A 21,541-nucleotide genomic window follows, 5' to 3' on the forward strand; every position below is an offset into this window, starting at 1 on the left:
ACGTTTTGTTGTAGCCTAATAACAAGCTTTTGTTCATTATGGTATGTGAAACGCGTACATTTTTGGGAGAATAGTATTAAATATTTATATTATCTGCCTATGTTTTAGTTGGGAAATCAAGTAGCAAGATTTTGCAATGGGGGGTGGTGGTAAGGGGTCCTCTGCGGCTAAGGTTCGCACCCATGGGAGAGAAAGCTAAGCTCTGCCACTGCAACATGCAAAATCTACACCAAAAGGTTCTTCAAATGGCTCTTTGAGGAACCATTTCAAACGGGGTTCTTTAAGCACTCTTTTAAAGGTTTCTTGGAAGAACATACAGTATAGAAATTTTTCACAGTGTCAATGTGAAAAAGCCCTAAAGGACTCTCCAAGAACCTTTTCTTTTTAGAGTATTGGCCCCCTTCACAGTAATATGGCAGTCATTTAAAGCAGCAATATGTAAGATATTACTGTACAACTGGCATAAAAACAAGCAGAACGGATCTGCAGTTAATGTTTTAAGTAAATGTTTCACATAATATTTTTGCCAGGCTGCCTAAGCAGAGCTGGCCAAGAAGCGCATATGTCTCTTACTGAGTGATTGACTGACTGAATACCCCTTGTTAAATAGTATAGTGGTTAGAGAAGCGGCCCTGCAGACAATAGGTCCCGCGTTCAAATCCTGTCACAGACAAAACATCTTGTCAAAACAAATTATGCATTAGGTTTTGTTCTGGATATACAAAAACTTCGCTGGCTACAACCTTGATTAGCTGCGTTATTTAAAGCCTAAAATAAAACTGTTTACGGTTATATCACAACTATTTCTGGTGGATTTTTAAAGTACTCATCCGTGTGAGCTTTTTGGATCAGGTTAGACAGAAACTTTGCTGGCTACAACCTTCAGCAGCTATGTTATAGTAAGCCTAAATTAAAACTGTTTAAAGTTATACAATATTGCGACTTCTTCTGGTGGATTTTCTAGGTACACATATGTACATGCTTTTTGGGGTAATAGGCTTGATCAAAACCCCTTGGGCAGTAAAAGCGTAGGGATTTCCACAATTATTGTATCTTTTCAATAGATGAAAAAGTTAGTTATCACCTAAAATGATAGTTATTGTATCATTCATTTATGTCTTTTCACTTGACGAAAAAGTTAGTTATCATCTCCTAAATCTATAGTTATTGTATCAATGTCATTTACGAATTAAAGAAAAATGTACGTTATTGTGCATTGAAATTAAATATCTTTGGCAGTGTAATCTTTACTCTCGCTAGCAATTGCTCAATTCTTATGACTATTACAAGTAGTAAGTTAGTAGATACTAGTAAGCCTATTACTGGCTAATAAGATGTTAAAACGACCAGTGGCAAAAGCCATACAGTTCATAGATGCCATTTGTGGTGGAAGTTTAACACAATGCTTAATGGTGTCTAGCGAAACATTCAAACTTAGGCTCCCAAAGTGCCTAAAGTTTAGCTAGTGCAATATTAAAGTTGACATTCCCAACCACAATATCTTTTTTTTTTCTTTCTTTTTTTCACAATTTGGTCCACTGGAATTTGGACAGTGTGAAACACTGTCGGACAAAATAGGAATGGAAACAAAAGTGCCAACTTTGATTTGATTTGGACTAAGCAAACTGACTAAAATGTGAGAACTCCCTAGAAGGCTTTAATGTGTTAGCTGGGTAGTCAAACATTTGTTGACATGCGATCCACCCCAAAGGCAGGGGGGAGGTGATCTTGCTGATCCTGCCAGCCAGCCGGCAACAAAGAAAGCAGTTGTTGTCCTGAATTAATCCCAGTAAAAAATATAGAATAATCAAGGATTTTGTCATCAATGAGAGTTTAGAAACTGGCGGAAGATGGCACCTACTATATTGATTTCAGTCATGCACAAATATATTTCATATAGCAGCCCCAGAACAAGTAATGTTTTAAAATAAAAGGTATTCAATTAAAATGTTCCCCTACAATGAAAGTTATGGAACATTCTCCAAATCAATAAACAAGCATGTATTCACACCCCATGTAAATACTTAGTGGAGGCACTTTGGTAAATTTTTAGGGCAACATCAATCGATTGTTTTTATAATAACTGTTCGAGCTTAGTAAATGTGGTCAGTAATCATTGTTGGACAGCAATATTTAATGTCTCTGATTATTTGAGCCTGAGTCATTCAGGTGAAACTTTTAATGTGTGTAATGGAAATGGAAAAGGGCTAGAGTTTTAAATGGGCTTTGCTCACTGATACGCCCCATCCCCTGCCAATGAAGTGTAACAGAATAAGAATAAATATCCTGTTTTCCTATATTTTTATATAATCATATCTAGAGTTTGTATGAACTGCTACCACATAATGAAACAGCTTTAACATGTCAGTAAGCTATGTAGCTGGTTGGCGATCTATTCCCTTGTTGAAAGCAGAGTACTTTTGCAGAGCTACACTGGTCTCAAAAGATTTGTTTTTTGACCATTGCTCCTGCTTTCTGGAACAAATTACATATGTAAAAAAATAAACAACATTTGCTTGTGTTTTGAATGGTTAGATGACTAAGCAGAAGAACTGTGCATTATGGTTCTGACACAGACGAGGTACAGCTTTTTATTTAATCCAAACTGCTTCAATCAACCACTTCCTTCACCTAGGTTCTCCTCTAATTTATTTTTGTCAGTACACTGATGAGCCAAAACATTGACCACTCAGAGGTGAAGTGAATAACGAATAAGGGCCCATGTCAAGGTCTGAGGAGATTAAATGGTAAGCAAACAGTCAGTTCTCTTAGTCAACGTGTTGGTTGCAGAGAAATGGGCAGGAGTAAAGACCTGAGCGAATTATTATGCCTAGACGACCAGGTCAGAGAATCTCTGAATCGACAAGGCTCGTGGGGTGCTTCCATTCAGCAGTGGTGAGTTCCGACAGTTGTCCTAGGAGGGACAAACAACAAACCAGTGAAAGGGGGTGGATCACGAGAAGGTCTTCTGTGGCACAAGTCACAGAAAATTGCAATGATTGATATTTGAGGAATGTGTCAACACACAGTGCATCGCATCCTGCTGCGTAGATTGAGTGCCCATGCTGACCCATGTCTTCCGTTGAAAGCGCCTACAATGGGCATGCAAGCGTCAGAGCTGGACCTTAAAGCAGTGGAAGGTCGTCTGGTCCGATGAGTCCTGTTTTCTTTTACATCACCTGGACAGCCGTTGTATGTGAGCGCCGTTTACCCGGGAAGTGATGGCACCAGGATGTACTGTGGGAAGAAGACAAGCTGGTAAAGGGGGTGCGATGCTCAGGGCAACGTTCTGTTGGGAAAACCTGGGTCCGGTCATTCATGTCATCTTTAAATTAGCACATGCCATTTACCTAAACATCATTCTAGACCAGGTACACCGCTTTATGGCAATGGTATTCCCTGATGGCAGTGGTCTCTTTCAGCAGGATAATGCGCCAATGCTAAACTGCACACATTATTTGTGAATGGATTGAGGAACACGATTAAATGTTCATGGTGTTGCCCAGGCCTCCAAAGTCCCCAGATCTCAATTCAACAGAACATCTGTGGGATGTGGTAGACCAACAAGTCCAATCCACAGTGGCTCCACCTGGCAACTTACAGGACTGGAAGGATTTGCTTCTAATATATTGGTGCCAGATACCACTGGACACCTTCAGGGGTCTTGTGTAGTCCATGCCTTGGTGGGTCAGAGCTACCAACAGCCTATTAGGCATGTGGTCATGTTTTGGGGTTGACCCAAAATAAGTTTCATGATACATAGAAAGCTTGGTTCTATTTTGTTTTTTCAGGTTTCTGTTCTTCCCAGGGTGTTCAAGATTGCTTTCAAAATTACGTTTTAATCGAATTTTGGATTAACATTGGCCTCAACATTGCCTAAACCACTTCAGGAGACTATTTTGAGGCCTGGAATAAAAAAAAATGTATGTCTTAGGTGTAGTTATTTTGAATTTAAGTGTGCACTAAGCAAGATGCTGTGTTGTTTAGCGGACATTTCATGGTACTTATAAAACAAATATCCACTGGATTGATGAAAATAACCATGACCATAGGTAGGTAGGTAGGCATAGACAACTTTGTAGTTAAAATGTATTCTATAATGGAAAGCCTTATCAATCTGAAGACTGTGTTCTTAGAATATTAGCTAACTGCAACAGTAATTGGTAGCCACATGCATTGCATATACACAGATGGGTGTTCTCTTTGCCACTTCTGAAAGTTCCTCTTAATACTAATCACTGATGTATTCTGTTCATTCAAATGCAGCCCAAAATGTTTCAAACAGCATTTTGGTAATCAGTGTCCCATTATGCATATTTAAAGAAGTCAAAAAATTAAACATATAACATAAAACAGCCCAGATCTTTCCATTTTCCAACATTTCACCATTCTCCCAGAACCTTTGTAACTCGTAATTACTGAAGTAGGAAAGACTTCAATTGAAAGGAATCCTATTTTTAACAGACAACACTCTATTTATGTACTAGCTGAGGGGTGAGGTAACTAAAGCAGTGTTTTATTTTAGACCTGATGAATATGCACTGAGAGCACGTTGCTGTTATTTTCAGTGTGTAGTGCAACCTCAGCTCTATATAGTTTTACAGTCTATGAAAATAATCAATTCAGTCAGTGGATAAAATTAATGACCTCTACATAAATACTGCAGTAGAAAAAGCAGTAGAAAATAAATATTCTCAAATGATTATAATTTTTTTTGCATACATGATTCCTGTTTCCTTTGAATATAGCATGCGTCCCAAGTGACTCACTGTATTTCTTATATAGTTGCCTTATGGGCTGTTGTCACTTTAATGGGAAAAGGTTGACATTTGGGACAGTCTTTATGAGCCAAATGGAACCCTGCTGTATTTGGCTTTGTCACAGCTCTGGAAGTTCACTAAGTCCCATTCTACTATGTGATTGAGGCCACTGAAGAAAGACAATTTCAGAATCATTGATATAGCACAGATGGGATGCTCAAAGTCAGAGGAAATCAGTGGTGGCTTGATTGAGCTTTTGCTGGAAATATGTTTGTGAGGTGATAGATGTAGTAATGTTAAAGAGATTTTGATAAGGAATGCAATTTTGTGCATTAGGTAGCAACTATATTTTGAAAAAAGCTCAGTTTACGGGGTGAAATCTTTCACAAAATGATTTCAAACAGGTAAGACTTTCAAACAGGTAAGACCATTTAAAAAGCAGTTTGCTTGGGGATAAACATTTTAGAAAAAAATCTATCTGACCATGCGATTTGTTACATCATAGGACTGGCTGTTGCAAGCCATTTTTCCTGCAGTAATATAGAGGGGATCATATACATTACACTGTTATTCTGCTTGACACTTACCTTGCTCACTGGTCATCTAGTTGTACGATGGTAGCAGAAAGGACCTAGGTATGAGCCAAATGACATAGTCATTTTAAATGCTCTAAGCTTTATTGGCAAAGAAGCACAGAAACCACAAAGATTCCCTTTCAGTCGCAATTATCCTGGGTGCATTTGTATTAGTTTTTTGCCATTGCGGAATTTCGAGTGTTGTGCCTACTGTTCAAATATTAATAGCTGTCTCCTTGCTCCGAATTGAGCGTCTTCTCTATTAGTTCTTTGACTGTTTAGACTTGTTGCAGAGTGCTAATAGCTTTTTTCAGCTACATCCTCAATGGTAGACCAATGTGTGAGTTAAATTTAGCACATTTGTGTCTGTGTTGTAAAGTGGGTCACGAACCAGTGAGAGATGTTCAGAACAGAACATGTGTTTGGTTCAGATCAGACGGTTAAGAAGCCAGCCTAGGGGCCGTGGTGAAGCATGGCAACGTTTGAGTGATGTTAACTTTTGATAGGCTGTCAGGGTGAATTAGGGAGAAAAGTATAAGAAATATAGCAATCTTCAGTCAGTCTGCAGGTCCCCATGCGTAACAGGGACATTTAAGTGGCACCTCAGTCTTCTTTTCACCTCATTGAACACCTGACTTAACAAAAGACATCTTAATAGGTGGTCCAGGGAAGTCATGACTTAGCTATATGTGTGCGGGAGTGTTTCCTGTTTTATTATTTGTTGCTCCTCTATTATTTATCACACAAGAGGTTGGCACTCACCAAATATGCGGTTGACTTGTAACGAGATTTTGCACACAAGAAAACCTTAGCAAGCAGTTAGCGGGTTATGAACAGATTCCGCCTTTTTCTATCAAATTTGGGATTGTTTCTAATCAATATTGATAAATGAGGCCCCTGGGTTCTTTTAGGAAGCCTGTTTTTTGTAAGAGAGTACAAGTCAAGTAAATGTACCTGGGGGGGAAGTATTTGTCCTTGAGAGTATCCCTGGACAGTTTTGCTCTGTGGACATTCAGCATCCACAGAGCAGACTATTGGCGCTTTGTCAGCACTCTGTTATTGTCCCTGAAGTTATCTGAAGCAGAGTCTGTGGCATCAGAGTCTGTGGCAGCCAAGAAACTGGTGAGTTCAGGTGATTTTCATCTGTAATAGCTGTACTCCCAATTCATCACAGTACTGTCTATTGTTTGTGTACATGTGCAATTGATATAATGCTTGTGTTTCTGACTAAGCAATAATCTACTTTTGAAAAAAAAAAAAGAATTTAACATTGGTTATTATTGAAAACCTGGTGTATTCTGCCTGTAGTTTTCTGACTACTTACATATAGTAAAAACTCAAACTGATTTCTGTTGTAAAGCTGGTATAGTAATATTGTTGTGTTTGAATTACTTATTTACTACAAACATTGAGTAGTAAAACTGCCTTGTTACTACTAGAAACACTACCATGTTCCTACTGAACAACACACAATTCGTTACATAGTCACTAGTGAAGAAATTGTAGTGTAGTAGCATAGTTTTGGGTAATTCTTCAGGGTTATCTTAATTAGGGCTGCAACTAACGACTATTTTGATAATCAATGAATTTGTTGATTACTAATTTATCGATTAATCATTTATAAATATACTTCTTATGTTTATAAATATTTTTAGGTTTTGCACAATTTAAACTACCAAGGAGGAAAATCTCAAAATGTTACCCATGACAAATTGTGGATCTATAGAGTATCTCTCAAAGCCCTGACCCACTCATTAACTGAAATATAGGGACATGAGGGAATGCACCCTGAATGGGACAATAGACACCTCTTTTCCCCTCTAATTTGTACCATAAGCAAGTGTGGAACAAGGACATAAATGTGCCTTCTTCCAGCTGCTGAAAAATGTGCTCTTAAAAGTTCTAAGGGTAGGCAATATATTTGAGGACTACTGAAGCATGCAGGCACACACAGTTGAGCATTCTTTGACTGAATGCCGAGATGTTTCCTTTTGCCCACAGTGCAGCTGAAGAATCGTTGTTGCCTCAGAGTAATTTCCATCAACAAAATGTTGGCAGTAGCTCTAGGCTGTGTATTAGCATTCGAATTGGCTATATTAAAAAGAGGTTACATAGTAAAGCTCAGAAAGTGGAAGTTGGATAAAAACTGCATGGGAAGGTACAAATATGAATTACTCCACTCTCCCTTATTCTGTAAAAGTGGAACATTTTTCTTTGCGGTCATAGTGGACAGATACATCTATAGAGAAGTAAAGCTGTGTTTATGCAACTTATATAAAGGCTTGTTTTTAGTTGAAAGCTCAAAGCTACTGTTAGCATATAAATCATCAGCTGTCTGGCTGGCTGGCAGCACCACCCATATTTCTGGAGCCCTGCCAATCCGTAGTCATCTTTAAGCACCCCTCAGGGTCTCCCCCGGTACAAATGGGAGAAAGAGAGTTTAACCTTGTCCCCTGTATTCCCCCAAATAAGTTTAACTTGGAAAATGGCCCGGAAGTGGAATGCCAAGGCCACATCTGCACTATACAGGACTACAGTTGTCTGGCCATTTCTTCCATGCCTCATTTCAGGGTTATAACGATGTTTAGATGTTTGTATGTAATGAACAAAACGTTTGTATGTACAAACAAGATGTTAGATGTTTTGTATGTCCCAAACGTTGAGTTTATCTATAATCATTATATGCAAGTGTACACTACTAGTGTGGTTCTATGACTCTGTATTATGAGCATGGTTCTGTCAAAAGGAATAGAAGCCCTCAGTAAGAGGCATGTTGTTATTTTTATATATATATATATATATATATATATATATATATATATATATATAATATACATTTGTGCTCAAAAGTTTGCATACCCTTGGAGAATTGGTAATATATGTACCACTTGTAAAGAAAACATGAGTGATCAGGCAAAACACATGTCTTTTATTTCTTTATGGGATTCACATTCAACTGTACGTCATAACAGAATGGTACAATCATAAAACAAAACATGGCAACAAAGAAAGAAATTATGTCTGCATACCCTTAGTTCTTAATACTGTGTATTGCCCCCTTTAGCATCAATGACCGTGTGTAGTCTTTTGTAATAGTTATCTATGAGGCCCAGAATTCTTGCAGGTGGTATAGCTGCTCATTCGTCTTGGTCTTTGGTCGTATTGCATGAATTCCCTAGTGGTTCGACGATACTAAGGTCAGGAGATTGTGATGGCCATTCCAGAACCTTGACCTTTTTCTTCTGTAAGCACTGGAGGGTCAACTTGGCCTTGTGATTAGGGTCATTGTCATGCTGGAAAGTCCAAGAGCGTCCCATGCACAGCTTTCGTGCAGAAGAATGCAAATTGTCTGCCAGTATTTTATGATAACATGTTGCATTCATCTTGCCATCAGTTTTCACAAGATTCCCCGTGCCTTTAGAGCTATAGGCCTTGTTGACCCCTCTCCAAACATAACATTTATGGTTGTGACCATAAAGCTCTATTTTGGTCTTGTCACTCCAAATTGCAGTGTGCCAAGAAACTGTGAGGCAGGTCAAGGTTTTGTCGAGCATGTTGTAACTGGGCTTTTTTGTGGCATTGGTGCAGTAAAGGCTTTTTTCTGGCAGCTCGACCATGCAGCTCATTTTTGTTCAAGTATCGTCTTACTGTGCTCCTTGAAACAACCACACAGTCTTTTCCCATAGCAGCCTGTATTTCTCCTGAGGTTACCTGTGGGTATTTCTTTGTATCCTGAACATTTCCTCTGGCAGTTTTGACTGAAATCTATCTTGGTCTACCTGACCTTGGCTTGGTATCAAGAGATCTCCAAATGTTCCATTTCTTAATAAGTGATTGAACAGGATATCTTGTTATACATTTTTCAGTCTTTATATAGTTCCATTACCTTGTTACGCAGGTCTTTTGACAGCTCTTTTCTGCTCCCTATGGCTCAGTATCTAACCTGCTAACAAACTCATTGACTATTTATACACAGACACTAATTGCAATTTAAAAAGCCACCGGTGTGGGAAATTCACCTTTAATTCCCACTTTCACCTGTGTGCGTCACCTTGTGTGTCTGTAACAAGGCTATGTAACATTCAAGGGTATGTAAACTTTTCATCAGGGCCATTTGGGTGATTTCTGTTATCATTATGATTTAAAAAGGAGCCAAACAACTGTGTGATAATAAATGGCTTCATATGATCACTATTCTTCAACAAAAGACAGTTTTTTTTGCCTGATCAGTCATATTTCCAAAATCAATGCCAAAACTTCACAATTTCTGTCAGAGTATGCAAACTTGTGAGCACAACTGTAAGGCTCAATGCAAGATAAAACATAATTTATACTAGAATACGTTATTCCAGGTTTGATGTGTTGCTACTCTTTTGGACTCTAACAACCTCTGCCCTTCTAAGGACAATGCAGTAATGCCAACTGCCAAGATGGTGGATCTGTGCATTTTCCGTTCAGCTAATTCTTGCACTTTCTCCATCATTGACTCTGCCTCATTGAGAAAATAGCAGGGGGAGGACAAATAGTGAACAACGTTCTCTGTGATGCATCTCTTCGCTCACAATGTACGTACAGCGCATGTCAGAGAATGTTGGGGGTGGGAGGGTCGGGGGTAGTGGTGACTGTTCTGGGCTATATTTAGTAACACTTGCAGAAAAGAAAAGCATCTTTTCTATTCCCTCAACTCTACCCGGCAACCTACCTCGATGAGTCCCCCTCCTCAACAGGACAGAGAGCCAGGCAACTCTCCCTCTACCTTCCCCTCTTCTATCCTTCCATCCTTTTACCTCCATTTCTTTTACATCTCTTGCTTTCTGCCTCAGTATTGCTACTGCTGTATTGTACAGGCACACTTAAGAGAGGATGCATAATTCATTACGGATCCAGAGTGGTTGTACACCAGCCGTGCAGTGAGTTACGATACGAAGAGGCAGAGGGGAAAGAGATGGAGAGAGCTAAAGAATGAGCGAGGCAGCGACTGAGCAAGAGAGCAGCCATGCTTCGTGCCCTGCATCCTGAGTTGCCTTTGTTTTAAACAGGCTCCCTCTCGTGTATATGGCCCTTATGATTTGTGGGAAGGCATCAGGGTTCATTACAAATCATTTTAACTGTGCAACGTTGAAAATAACAGCAGTTTCTCCAATTCGGAGGATCCTTTTTGTATTTCACTGGCTCTACATACAACTATAGTCCAGTATATTTTATAACAGTATATTCTGGGGCCGTATTTCATATTTACAAAAATGGTTTGATTCAAAATGTGATTTAAATTTGTTTGTTGGTTTCAGCTCAGTCCTGTCTGGGTATCCCCTAACTTCACTACTAACCTTATTGTTTGCCATGTCATCAGAATAAGTAGATGTCTCGTCTTTTCCTCATACTCTCACTGCTGTAAGGAGATGCATTTCTTTTCTCATTGCGAATTTCTTGTTAGGTTTCCTGTAATGTCTGAGTGATAGTGGCCCAGAACAAGCTCTGGCAGCTTTCCGCCACCGGGCATTGCTCCAACATGACTGACATTAGGGTCAGATTTTTGGGCGTGTCATCTTTTTAATCTTCCCACAACACGAAAATGCCTCTTGTGGAAATTAATCAAATCATCTGAATTTATTATGCAACTAATGTAGTTTGTTTGCCCTCCATAAATAGCACAGGGTTTGACTAGTGCTTTGAGTGAATGAGTTGAGCTGCTTATTGGGGTGTGTGTATATAGATACCAGTCAGGATAACAGTTCTAATCTTTGCCTCAATAATAAGGGTTCATACATTTTGTTTTAATATTATTATTATGTAGCTTGGGACTTTTGCACACCTTTTAAAGCAACTATTAACCTAAAAGCAATATTTTTTCTTTGTTGGACCAAGGTTGATACATTCCCTTAATGTTTTACATGTTAGCGATCAAGTTCTTAAGACATTTAAATACAAAAGAACAGCCCAGATTCTAAACATCTGTCTACACCAACTATAACTCTCAGGAATTACATAATAATAAAGTAACTTGTAACCCTTGTTCAGTATGAACATAACAGTGCTATCACATTCAATGTCAAAATATCGCAGTTCTATTGGTCCTTAAAGACTCGCTATTAAGTTGCTCCTTAACGCAGTGTTTCCCAATCCTGGTCCTCGGGACCCAAAGGATTGGGACACTTTTGTTTTTGCCATTTTTGTTTTTGCCTGATTCAGATGTTGCCCAACCACTTACACACTGGATTGACCTAATCAGTCTATCACCAAGGCTGGTTAGGAACAACCTAATGCCAGAACCGTTAGGGTTAGGTTACAGTTAAGGTAAGGCATCACAGTACTGAGGTTAGGGTTAGGATGAAGAGAGAGTCTTCCTTCTTGTTAGGATTAAGGGATACAAAGACAGAAAACACCGGTCTACACAAAACAATTCCACAGCAAATTAATGTCTCACCTTTTGCCGCAATCAAACTCTCAATCATGGGACTGAAAATTGGTTGCGGAAACGCCTTTCCACCATCCACGACCACAACGCCCTAGCAGACAGCACTCCTTTTACCTATTAATATGCTCATAACTATTCCTGGCAGGCGGTTTTCTATGGTATGGAAAAGGCACTTCTCATATGTTGATACTGAACATAATTTCAAGTCAGTAAAGACCAATAGCACTGGGATATGTTGATATTAAACATAATAGCACTGCTTTTTACAAGTGTAGTTAAGAAACATACTGCCATCACCATACTTCAGAATATGGGCAGTGCTCTTTGTGTGAGGTGCCGCGTTGGGATTGCACATGCTTTAAATTAGGTAAAACATTTCAATTTCACTTTAGTTAGAGCATACTTTTCTTGAAACATGGCCACATAATTAAAAAAGGTGTTTTTTCTTGAGTAATTGCTTCGTTCTTGCCACCCTACCATACAGGTCATGACCAGTCTTGGCCATAAATGCCTGTACCTTTGTCAAAGTTGCTATTGGCATCTTGGTAGCCTCTGGTGAATCCCCTACTTTCTGGGTCATCCAGTTTGGAGGGACGGCCTTATTTAAGCAAAGTCTTGTTAATGACATATACCTTGCTTTCGTTTTTTAGTAATCATTTCAACCCTTAGTTATAATGAAAGCACCTTAGTGCTCATGGGAAAGCATTTGCTTTGTACTAAATGGATTGACTATATACAAAAAAGTGCTAAATTACCCTCCCCCAAAAAAATATTATATTGTAGTCTCACTCTCCACATACTTTTGGAGTTCCCAGTGTACTTTGATGTTGCCCCTGCCATGTTTTAAAATAAGTAGACCATTATTTAGGAATGTGATTTGGAATTGTTTCCATACTTAACAGTACATGTTATTTGTTACAAGACTTTAAATTTAAATCTACTAGGTTTTTGCCCAAAATGATAGCGAAGCATTAAAGAGCAACATAATAGAGAGTCATTAAGGAACAATAGCAATGAGGATATGTTGGTAGCGATTGTATTTCACCGATATATGTTCATACTGAACGTAATCGCAGTTTACCGGATAGTTCCATACAAACGTAATTTCTTTAAATTAACAGAATTGCCTCCCTACTGTGAAGCATGGTAGCGTTTGAGCTCTAAAGGCACAGGGAATCTTGGGAAAATGTATGGCAAGATGAATGCAGCATGCTATCATAAAATACTGGCAGACAATTTGCATTCTTCTGCACAAAAGCTGCGCATGGGACGCTCTTGGACTTTCCAGCATGACAATCACCCTAAGCACAAGGCCAAGTTGACCCTCCAGTGGTTACAGCAGAAATACATGTGATCCGGTTCATCTTGGTTGGAGATGCTGTTGACTGTTGGACTGGCTGGTTGTTAGATGTCAGGAAGTCAGTGCTTTAATGCCTTCAAGATGTCTTGCCCACTACATACATATCAAAACCAGATTTGAGCCAGTGATCTGCTTTCAATGAGCAGGAAACAAATCTGGTTGCTTACAAGAACTCCTGCCAAGACGTCTGAAAAGTCATACAAATGTTATATGCTTGCAAACTATCATAGACTATAAAGGGACACTCTCCAGGATGTAGGCATATCATTATCCATGTCTACCATAAAGAGAATACTTCACGAGAGCAAATACAGAGGGTTCACCACAAGGTGCAATCCATTCATTAGCCTCAAAAATAGAAAGGCCAGATTTTGCCAAAAAACATCTAAAAAAGCCAGCCCAGTTCTGGAACAGCATTCTTTGGACAGATGAAACTAAGATCAACCTGTATCAGAATGATGAGAAGAAAAAAGTATGGCAAAGGCTTGGAATGGCTCATGAAAATCAAAAGTCAAAAGCTCACATCATCTGTAAAACATGGTGGAGGCGGTGTGATGGCATGGGCATGCATGGCTTCCAATGGGGTCACTAGTGTTTATTGATGATGTGACAGAACACAGAAGCGGCCGGATGAATTCTGAAGTGTATAAGGGTATATTGTCTGCTCAGATTCAGCCAAATTCAGCGAAGTTGATTGAAAGGCGCTTCACTTTACAGATGGACAATGACCTAAAACATACTGTGAAAGCAACCCAGGATTTTTAAGGCAAATAAGTGGTATATTCTGCAATGGCCGAATTCATTTCACTTGCTGAAGACAAAACTTAAGGCAGAAATACCCACGAATAAACAACAACTGACAGATGCAGTAAGGCAGATGCAGTCAGTGTCCAAATATTTCCGGACATACAGTGGGGAGAACAAGTATTTGATACACTGCCGATTTAGCAGGTTTTCCCCACTTACAAAGCATGTAGAGTCTGTAATTTTTCACTCTTCAACTGTGAGTGACGGAATCTAAAACAAATATATTATGAGATTAATCAGAAATACAGTATAGACATTGTTGATGTTGTAAATGACTGTTGTAGCTGGGAACAGCCGATTTATTTTTTATGGGCGAACCTAGGCGTACAGAGCCCATTATCAGCAACCATCAGTCCTGTATTCCAATGGCACGTTGTATTTGCTAATCCAAGTTTGTCATTTTAAAGGACTAACTGATCATTAGAAATCCCTTTAGCAATTATGTTAGCACAGCTGTTATGTTATCATCAATTGTGGGCCAGAAACAAATAACTTTCTTCTGAAACTCATCCTCAACATCAACAGTGAAGAGGTGACACCAGGATGCTGTCCTTCTAGGCAGAGTTCCTAAGAAAAAAACATACTGGCTAATTAAACGAAAAGATGGGCAAAATAACATAGTTATTGGACAGATGAAGACTGGAAAAAGTGTTATTGACAGACAAATCTAAGTTTTAGGTGTTCGGATCACAAAGAATAACATTCGTGCAACACAGACCAAATGAATAGATGCGGAAGGAGTGCTTGAAACCATCTTTCAAGCATGGTGGAAGCAATGTGATGGTCTGAGGGTGCTTTGGTATTGGTAAAATGAGAGGTTTGTACTGGGTAAAAGGGATCTTCAAGGAAGACTATCACTCCATTTTCAACGCCATGCCATACTCTGTGGATGGCGTTTGATTGTAAACAATTTCCTCCTACAACAGGACAATGGCCCAACGCACATCTCCAAACTATGCAAGAAGCAAGCAACAGCTGGTATTCTGTCTATAATGGAATGGTCAGAACAGGCTCTGTATTTTAACCCAATTGAGCTGTTGTGGGAGCAGTTTGACTGTATGTTACGTAACAAGTGCCTATCAAGCAAGTCAACTTGGTGGGAGCTGCTTCAAGAAGCATAAGGTGAAATCTCTTGAGATTACTTTAACAAATTGACAACTAGATTGGCAACGGTCTACAAGGCTGTAAGTGCTGCAAATGAGGCTTCTTTGACGAAAGCAACGTTTGATGGACACAATTACTATTTCAATTAAACATTATTCTTTCTAACATTATCAATGACTATATTTCCTATTCATTTTGCTATATGTCCTGTTCAAACTAATTTCATGTATGTTTTCATGGAAATCAAGGAAATATCTAAGTCACCCCACATTTTTGAACAGTAGTGTATGTATGGAGTGACTGGCTTAGGTGACATAGCATCCATAAATGTTATGGGAATATTTATTTAAAAAAAAAATAACTATCCTATCAAAGACATTTTCTTTGCATAGGTAACTTTCATCTGGGTTTCATATGGTGAGTAATTGGATTCTCTCTTCATTGTCAGTATACATTTTGAGCATTAAGATACCATAACATCCGTAGTGGTTTTAGATGTGAAATACATTGGTGTATCATATCTTAGCTTTAGAAGCTTGTGGATTCAACAAAAGCACTTCTTGATACTCTGAACTACAAAAGTATTTAGCTTTTTATTCCATCACTTTGGATTTTAAGTTACACAATGACTGTTTCTTGAAAATAGTTTTATAGCTATGTTTGGGAGGATACAGTATATGCCAAAATGCATTTTTCAAACATGCTAGTACTGTTTGTCTTTTGAATAAAAGTGTTTTTAAATAGTCTGTGATCTGTCAGGGTGTTTTTAAAATGATCCACCCCGCCCTAAAAAAATAAATATATATTTTATATATGACTATATATATAATGACTTGTGTCCAGAAACTATTTTTGGCAGAATACTGTAAAACTATTTGCTAACCTTGTAGTTTTCGAACTCTGTAGACGCATGTGTTGTCAAATTTGTATATTGTGTGACATATTTCAGAAGGATTTTATATAATATAGCATTGTATCTGTGTCAACATTCAACTGTGACTTTTGAATAAACTGTACATTCAAAGAAAAACTGTTACCTATATTATCTGTTATTATGCATTCTTTTTTCATTGATAAGTATTTATTAATGTATTTGTATACATTATTGGATAGGAAAGTGGGGAAAGGCAGATACATTTTCTTCCTGAATGTGTAGATTTTTGCATTTTTACAGTTATTTAAAAATGTAATTCATATTGGTTATCCATTCTGTAAAAATCCAAGTTCTTGTTGGCATGCAAATGTAACCCATGACACTGAAATTGCCCAAAAGCTTTTCTAAGCCTTTTTGTTGAATGTTCTCCAAGATGCAGTATTGTCCACTCATCCAAAAGATATATATCGCCCTCTAGTGATAAAATAATAGTACAACATCCACAGAGAAACAACATGGTAGCCCAACACTGGTACTTTTGCAGCTGGTAATCAAGTTGGTTGGTACACAGACACATCCAAGCTGTTAAAATTGATGTCCTGTAGTTAATTTGATCATGTTTTTATCCATTCACAGCTGTCCACTGTAATTTGAGCCAGAATGGAGTCGACCACCAGATGATGTGCCCAGACAACGTGACATCTCACCTGGAGGAAGAGCCACTAAACCAGGGCACCATGCTGGACGATGACAGTCCCACCTTTCAGGATGTGAGCCCTGGGTACCAGCGCCGCTCGCCACCCCAGCGCTCTGTCTCGGAGTCAGAACTCTCACGGGTAAGAACTGGGTGATGTCATTCACCTCCATGCAGCCTTTCTTAACCTGGCCCTCAGGACCCACCGGTCAGATCGACTAATTTCTTAGTGGATGTTTGAACAATGCTAACGTATATTACCCTGAACAGTTATTTATACCCAACACATAAAGTACTGGTCGTGTTACATGAGCTGAAATAAGAAAATCGCAGAAATTGACACAAAAAGCTTATTACTCTTAAATGTTTTGCAAACATTTGTTTACATTTTGTTGGTGAGTATTTCTCCTTTCCAAAAAAATCCATCTACTGACAGGTTTGACAAATCAAGAAGCGGATAAAAAAATGTGGTGTACCTTGTGCTGGAGGAAATATTGTGCACTTTTGTCACGCAACACAGTGCCACAGCCTTTGAGGGAGTGTGCAATTGGCATGCTGACTGCAGGAATGTCCACTAGAGCTGTTGCCAGGGAATGTATTGCTTATTTCTCAACATTAAGCTACCTTTAACGTTGTTGTGGAGCAGAAGTAGGCAACATCGTTCATGCAGATTGCCAATTTACTGTCTATCCTAGTGCTTCTACTGATCTGGCACCAATTATGATTTTAATATGAACATATTTAACTGCCTTCCTGTCTAAAACAAACAATTTATTGCCAAGCCAAAAATATAGTTATACCCCAATAGATCAATGCCTACATACCTGCATCACATTAAGGAAGGCTCATGAGGTGACCTCCGATATGCTTTTTCTTTTGCATCATTAATTTACATTTTTTTGTGTATTTTGTATTAAGGCCCTATGTGGGTAGATCTGACAATAATGAATTTAATGCAAGATGTTGCAACAAATGCCACATAGCAAGAGTTCTTTTAATTCTACACTTTTAGATTGTTGTGTCTGAGACATGTCATTAAACCTCTAAACTTCTGAGGAAAGCTTCCCTGATATATTACCAGTAAATGGTTTTCCATATTTAGCAATGTACTGGAGAACCTTGTATCTCACCTCTGTATATATACACCTTTGTGTGTGTGTGTGTGTATATATATATATATATATATATATATATATATACATACACACACACACACACACACACACAGAGTGAGGAGAACAAGTATTTGATACACTGACGATTTTGCAGGTTTTCCCACTTACAAAGCATGTAGAAGTCTGTATCATAGGTACTCTTCAACTGTGCAATTTTGCAATTACAGAGATCATATGTTTCCTGTAGTTCTTGACCAGGTTTGCACACACTGCTGTAGGGATTTTGGCCCACTCCTCCATACAGACCTTCTCCAGATCTTTCAGGTTTCGGGGCTGTCGCTGGGGAATATGGACTTTCAGTTCCCTCCAAAGATTTTCTATTGGGTTCAGGTCTGGAGACTAGCTAGGCCACTCCTTAGTTGCCCTCGCTATGTGTTTCGGGTCGTTGTCATGCTGGAAGACCCAGCCACGACCCATCTTCAATGCTCTTACTGAGGGAAGGAGGTTGTTGGCCAAGATCTTGCGATACATGGCCCCATCCATCCTCCCCTCAATACGGTGCAGTCGTCCTGGCCCCTTTGCAGAAAAGCATCCCCAAAGAATGATGTTTCCACCTCCATGCTTCACGGTTGGGATGGAGTTCTTGGGGTTATACTCATTCTTCTTATTCCTCCAAACACGGCGAGTGGAGTTTAGACCAAAAAGCTATTTTTTTGTCTCATCAGACTACATGATCTTCTCCCATTCCTCCTCTGGATCATCCAGATGGTCATTGGCAAACTTCAGACGGACCTGGACATGCGCTGGCTTGAGCAGGGTGACCTTGCATGCGCTGCAGGATTTTAATCCATGATGGCGTAGTGTGTTACTAATGGTTTTCTTTGAGACTTTGGTCCCAGCTCTCTTCAGGTCATTGACCAAGTCCTGCCATGCAATTAAAAAATTACAGACCTCTACATGCTTTGTAAGTAGGAAAACCTGCAAAATCAGCAGTGTATCAAATACTTAAATACGTATATATACACTGAACAGTATTATGAACACAACACTTTTGTTTTTGCCCCCATTTATCATGAGCTGAACTCAAAGGTCTAAGACTTTCTCAATGTACATAAAAGGCTTATTTCTCTCAAATATTGTTCACAAATCTGTCCAAATCTGTGTTAATGAGCACTTCTCCTTTGCCGAGATAATCCATCCACCTCACAGGTGTGGCATATCAAGATTCTGATTAGACAGCATGATTATTGCACAGGTGTGCCTTAGGCTGGCCTAAAATGTGCAGTTTCACTGTATTGGGGGGAGTCCTTGCAACATGGGGCCATGCATTATCATGCTGCAACATGAGGTGATGGTCGTGGATGAATGGCACAACAATGGGCCTCAGGATCTCGTCACGGTATCTCTGTGCATTCAAAATGGCATCAATAAAATGCACCTGTCTTCGTTGGCCATAACACACGCCTGTCCATACCATAACCCCACCGCCAACATGGGCCACTCGATCCACAACGTTGACATCAGCAAACCGCTCACCCACACGACGCCATACACGCTTTCTGCCATCTGCCCGGTACAGTGAAAACTGTGAAGAGAACACCTCTCCAAAATGCCAGATGCCATCGAATGTGAGCATTTGCCCACTCAAGTTGGTTACGACGACGAACTTCAGTCAGGTCAAGACCCTGATGAGGACGACGAGCATGCAGATGAGCTTCCCTGAGATGGTCTCTGACAGTTTGTGCAGAAATAATTTTTTTATGCAAACTGATTGTTGCAGCAGCTGTCCGGGTGGCTGGTCTCAGACGATCTTGGAGGTGAAGATGCTGGATGTGGAGGTCCTGGGCTGGTGTGGTTACACGTGGTCTGCGGTTTTGAGGCCGGTTGGATGTACTGCCAAATTCTTTGGAGACGGCTTATGGTAGAGAAATGAACAATAAATTCACGGGCAACAGCTCTGGTGGACATTCCTGCAGTCAGCATGCCAATTGCACGCTCCCTCAAAATGTGCGACATCTGTGGCATTGTGCTGTGTGATGGAACTTCACATTTTAGAGTGGTCTTTTATTGTGCTGAAGGCACACCTGTGCAATAATCATGCTGTCTAATCAGCATCTTGATATGCCACAACTGTGAGGTGGATGCATTATCTCGGCAAAGGAGAAGTGCTCACTAACACAGATTTCTCTGACGTGCTGTATGTACATTGTTAGCGAAGAGATGCATCTCCCCCTGCTATTTCCTCAATGAGGCAGAGTCAATGATGGAGAAAGTGCAATAATTAGCTGAATGCACAGATCCACCATCTTGGCAGTTGGCATTACTGCATTGTCCTTAGAAGGGCAGAGGTTGTGAGAGTCCGAAAGTGTAGCAACACATCAAACCTGGAATAACGTATTCCAGTGTAAATTATGTTTTATCTCTTGCATCGGGCCTTACAGTTGTGCTCACAAGTTTGCATACTCTGACAGAAATTGTGACATTTTGGCATTGATTTTGGAAATATGACTGATCAGGCAAAAAAAACTGTCTTTTGTTGAAGAATAGTGATCATATGAAGCCATTTATTATCACATAGTAGTTTGGCTCCTTTTTAAATCATAATAATAACAGAAATCACCCAAATGGCCCTGATGAAAAGTTTACATACCCTTGAATGTTTGGCCTTGTTACAGACACACAAGGTGACACACACAGGTGAAAGTGGGAATTAAAGGTGAATTTCCCTCACCTGTGGATTTTTAAATTGCATTTAGTGTCTGTGTATAAATAGTCAATGAGTTTGTTAGCTCTCATGTGGATGCACTGAGCAGGCTGACCCATGGGGAGCAGAAAAGAACTGTCAAAGGACCTGTGTAACAAGGTAATGGAATTATATAAAGATGAAAAAGGATTTAAAAAGAAAGCCTTGCACATGTCAGTCAGTCCTGTTCAGTCACTTATTAAGAAGTGGAAAATTCAGGGATCTCTTGATACCAAGCCAAGGTCAGGTAGACCAAGAAAGATTTCAGCCAAAACTGCCAGAAGAATTGTTCAGGATACAAATACAATTCCACAGGTAACCCCAGGAGAAATACAGGCTGCTCTGGAAAAAGACAGTTTGGTTGTTTCATGGAGCACAATATGACGATACTTGAACAAAAATTAGATGCATGGTTGAGTTGCCAGAAAGAAGCCCTTACTGCACCAATGCCACAAAAAAGCCTGGTTACAATATGCCTGACAACACCTTGACACGGCTCACACGCTTCTGGCACACTGTCATTTGGAGTGATGAGACCGAAATAGAGCTTTATGGTCACAACTATAAGCGCTATGTTTGGAGAGGGGTCAACAAGGCCTATAGTGAACAGAATACCATCCCCACTGTGAAGAATGGTGGTGGCTCACTGATGTTTTGGGGGGGGGGGGGTGAGCTCTATAGGCACGGGGGATCTTGTGAATATTGATGGCAAGATGAATGCAGCATGTTATCATAAAATACTGGCAGACACTTTGCATTCTTCTGCACGAAAGCTGCGCATGGGACGCTCTTGGACTTTCCAGCATGACAATGACCCTGAGCACAAGGCCAAGTTGACCCTCCAGTGGTTACAGCAGAAAAAGGTGAAGGTTCTGGAGTAGCCATCACAGTCTCCTGACCATAATATCATCGAGCCACTCTCGGGAGATCTCAAACCTGCGGTTCATGCAAGACGACCAAAGACTTTGCATGACCTGGAGGCATTTTGCCAAGAAGAATGGGCACTTATACCACCTGCAGCTATACCACCTGCAATTCGGGGCCTAATAGACAACTACTACAAAAGACTGCACGCTGTCATTGATGCTAAAGGG

The 21,541-nt window shown here is 39.7% G+C and overlaps 1 protein-coding gene across 5 annotated transcripts in view; it reads left to right on the forward strand.

Moving 5' to 3' along the window:
• The window catches only part of samd12 (sterile alpha motif domain containing 12), a 130,537-nt gene that overhangs the window by 15,986 nt on the left and 93,010 nt on the right, over positions 1-21,541 (forward strand). For all 5 annotated transcript variants that reach the window (XM_020049987.3, XM_020049989.3, XM_020049986.3 and 2 more), the window contains exon 2: positions 16,532-16,731. In XM_020049987.3, coding sequence (XP_019905546.1) covers positions 16,532-16,731 — 200 coding nt within the window. The remainder of the gene's footprint in view (positions 1-16,531; positions 16,732-21,541) is intronic.

Source organism: Esox lucius, chromosome 10 (assembly GCF_011004845.1).
Source record: "Esox lucius isolate fEsoLuc1 chromosome 10, fEsoLuc1.pri, whole genome shotgun sequence".
NCBI lineage: Eukaryota > Metazoa > Chordata > Actinopteri > Esociformes > Esocidae > Esox > Esox lucius.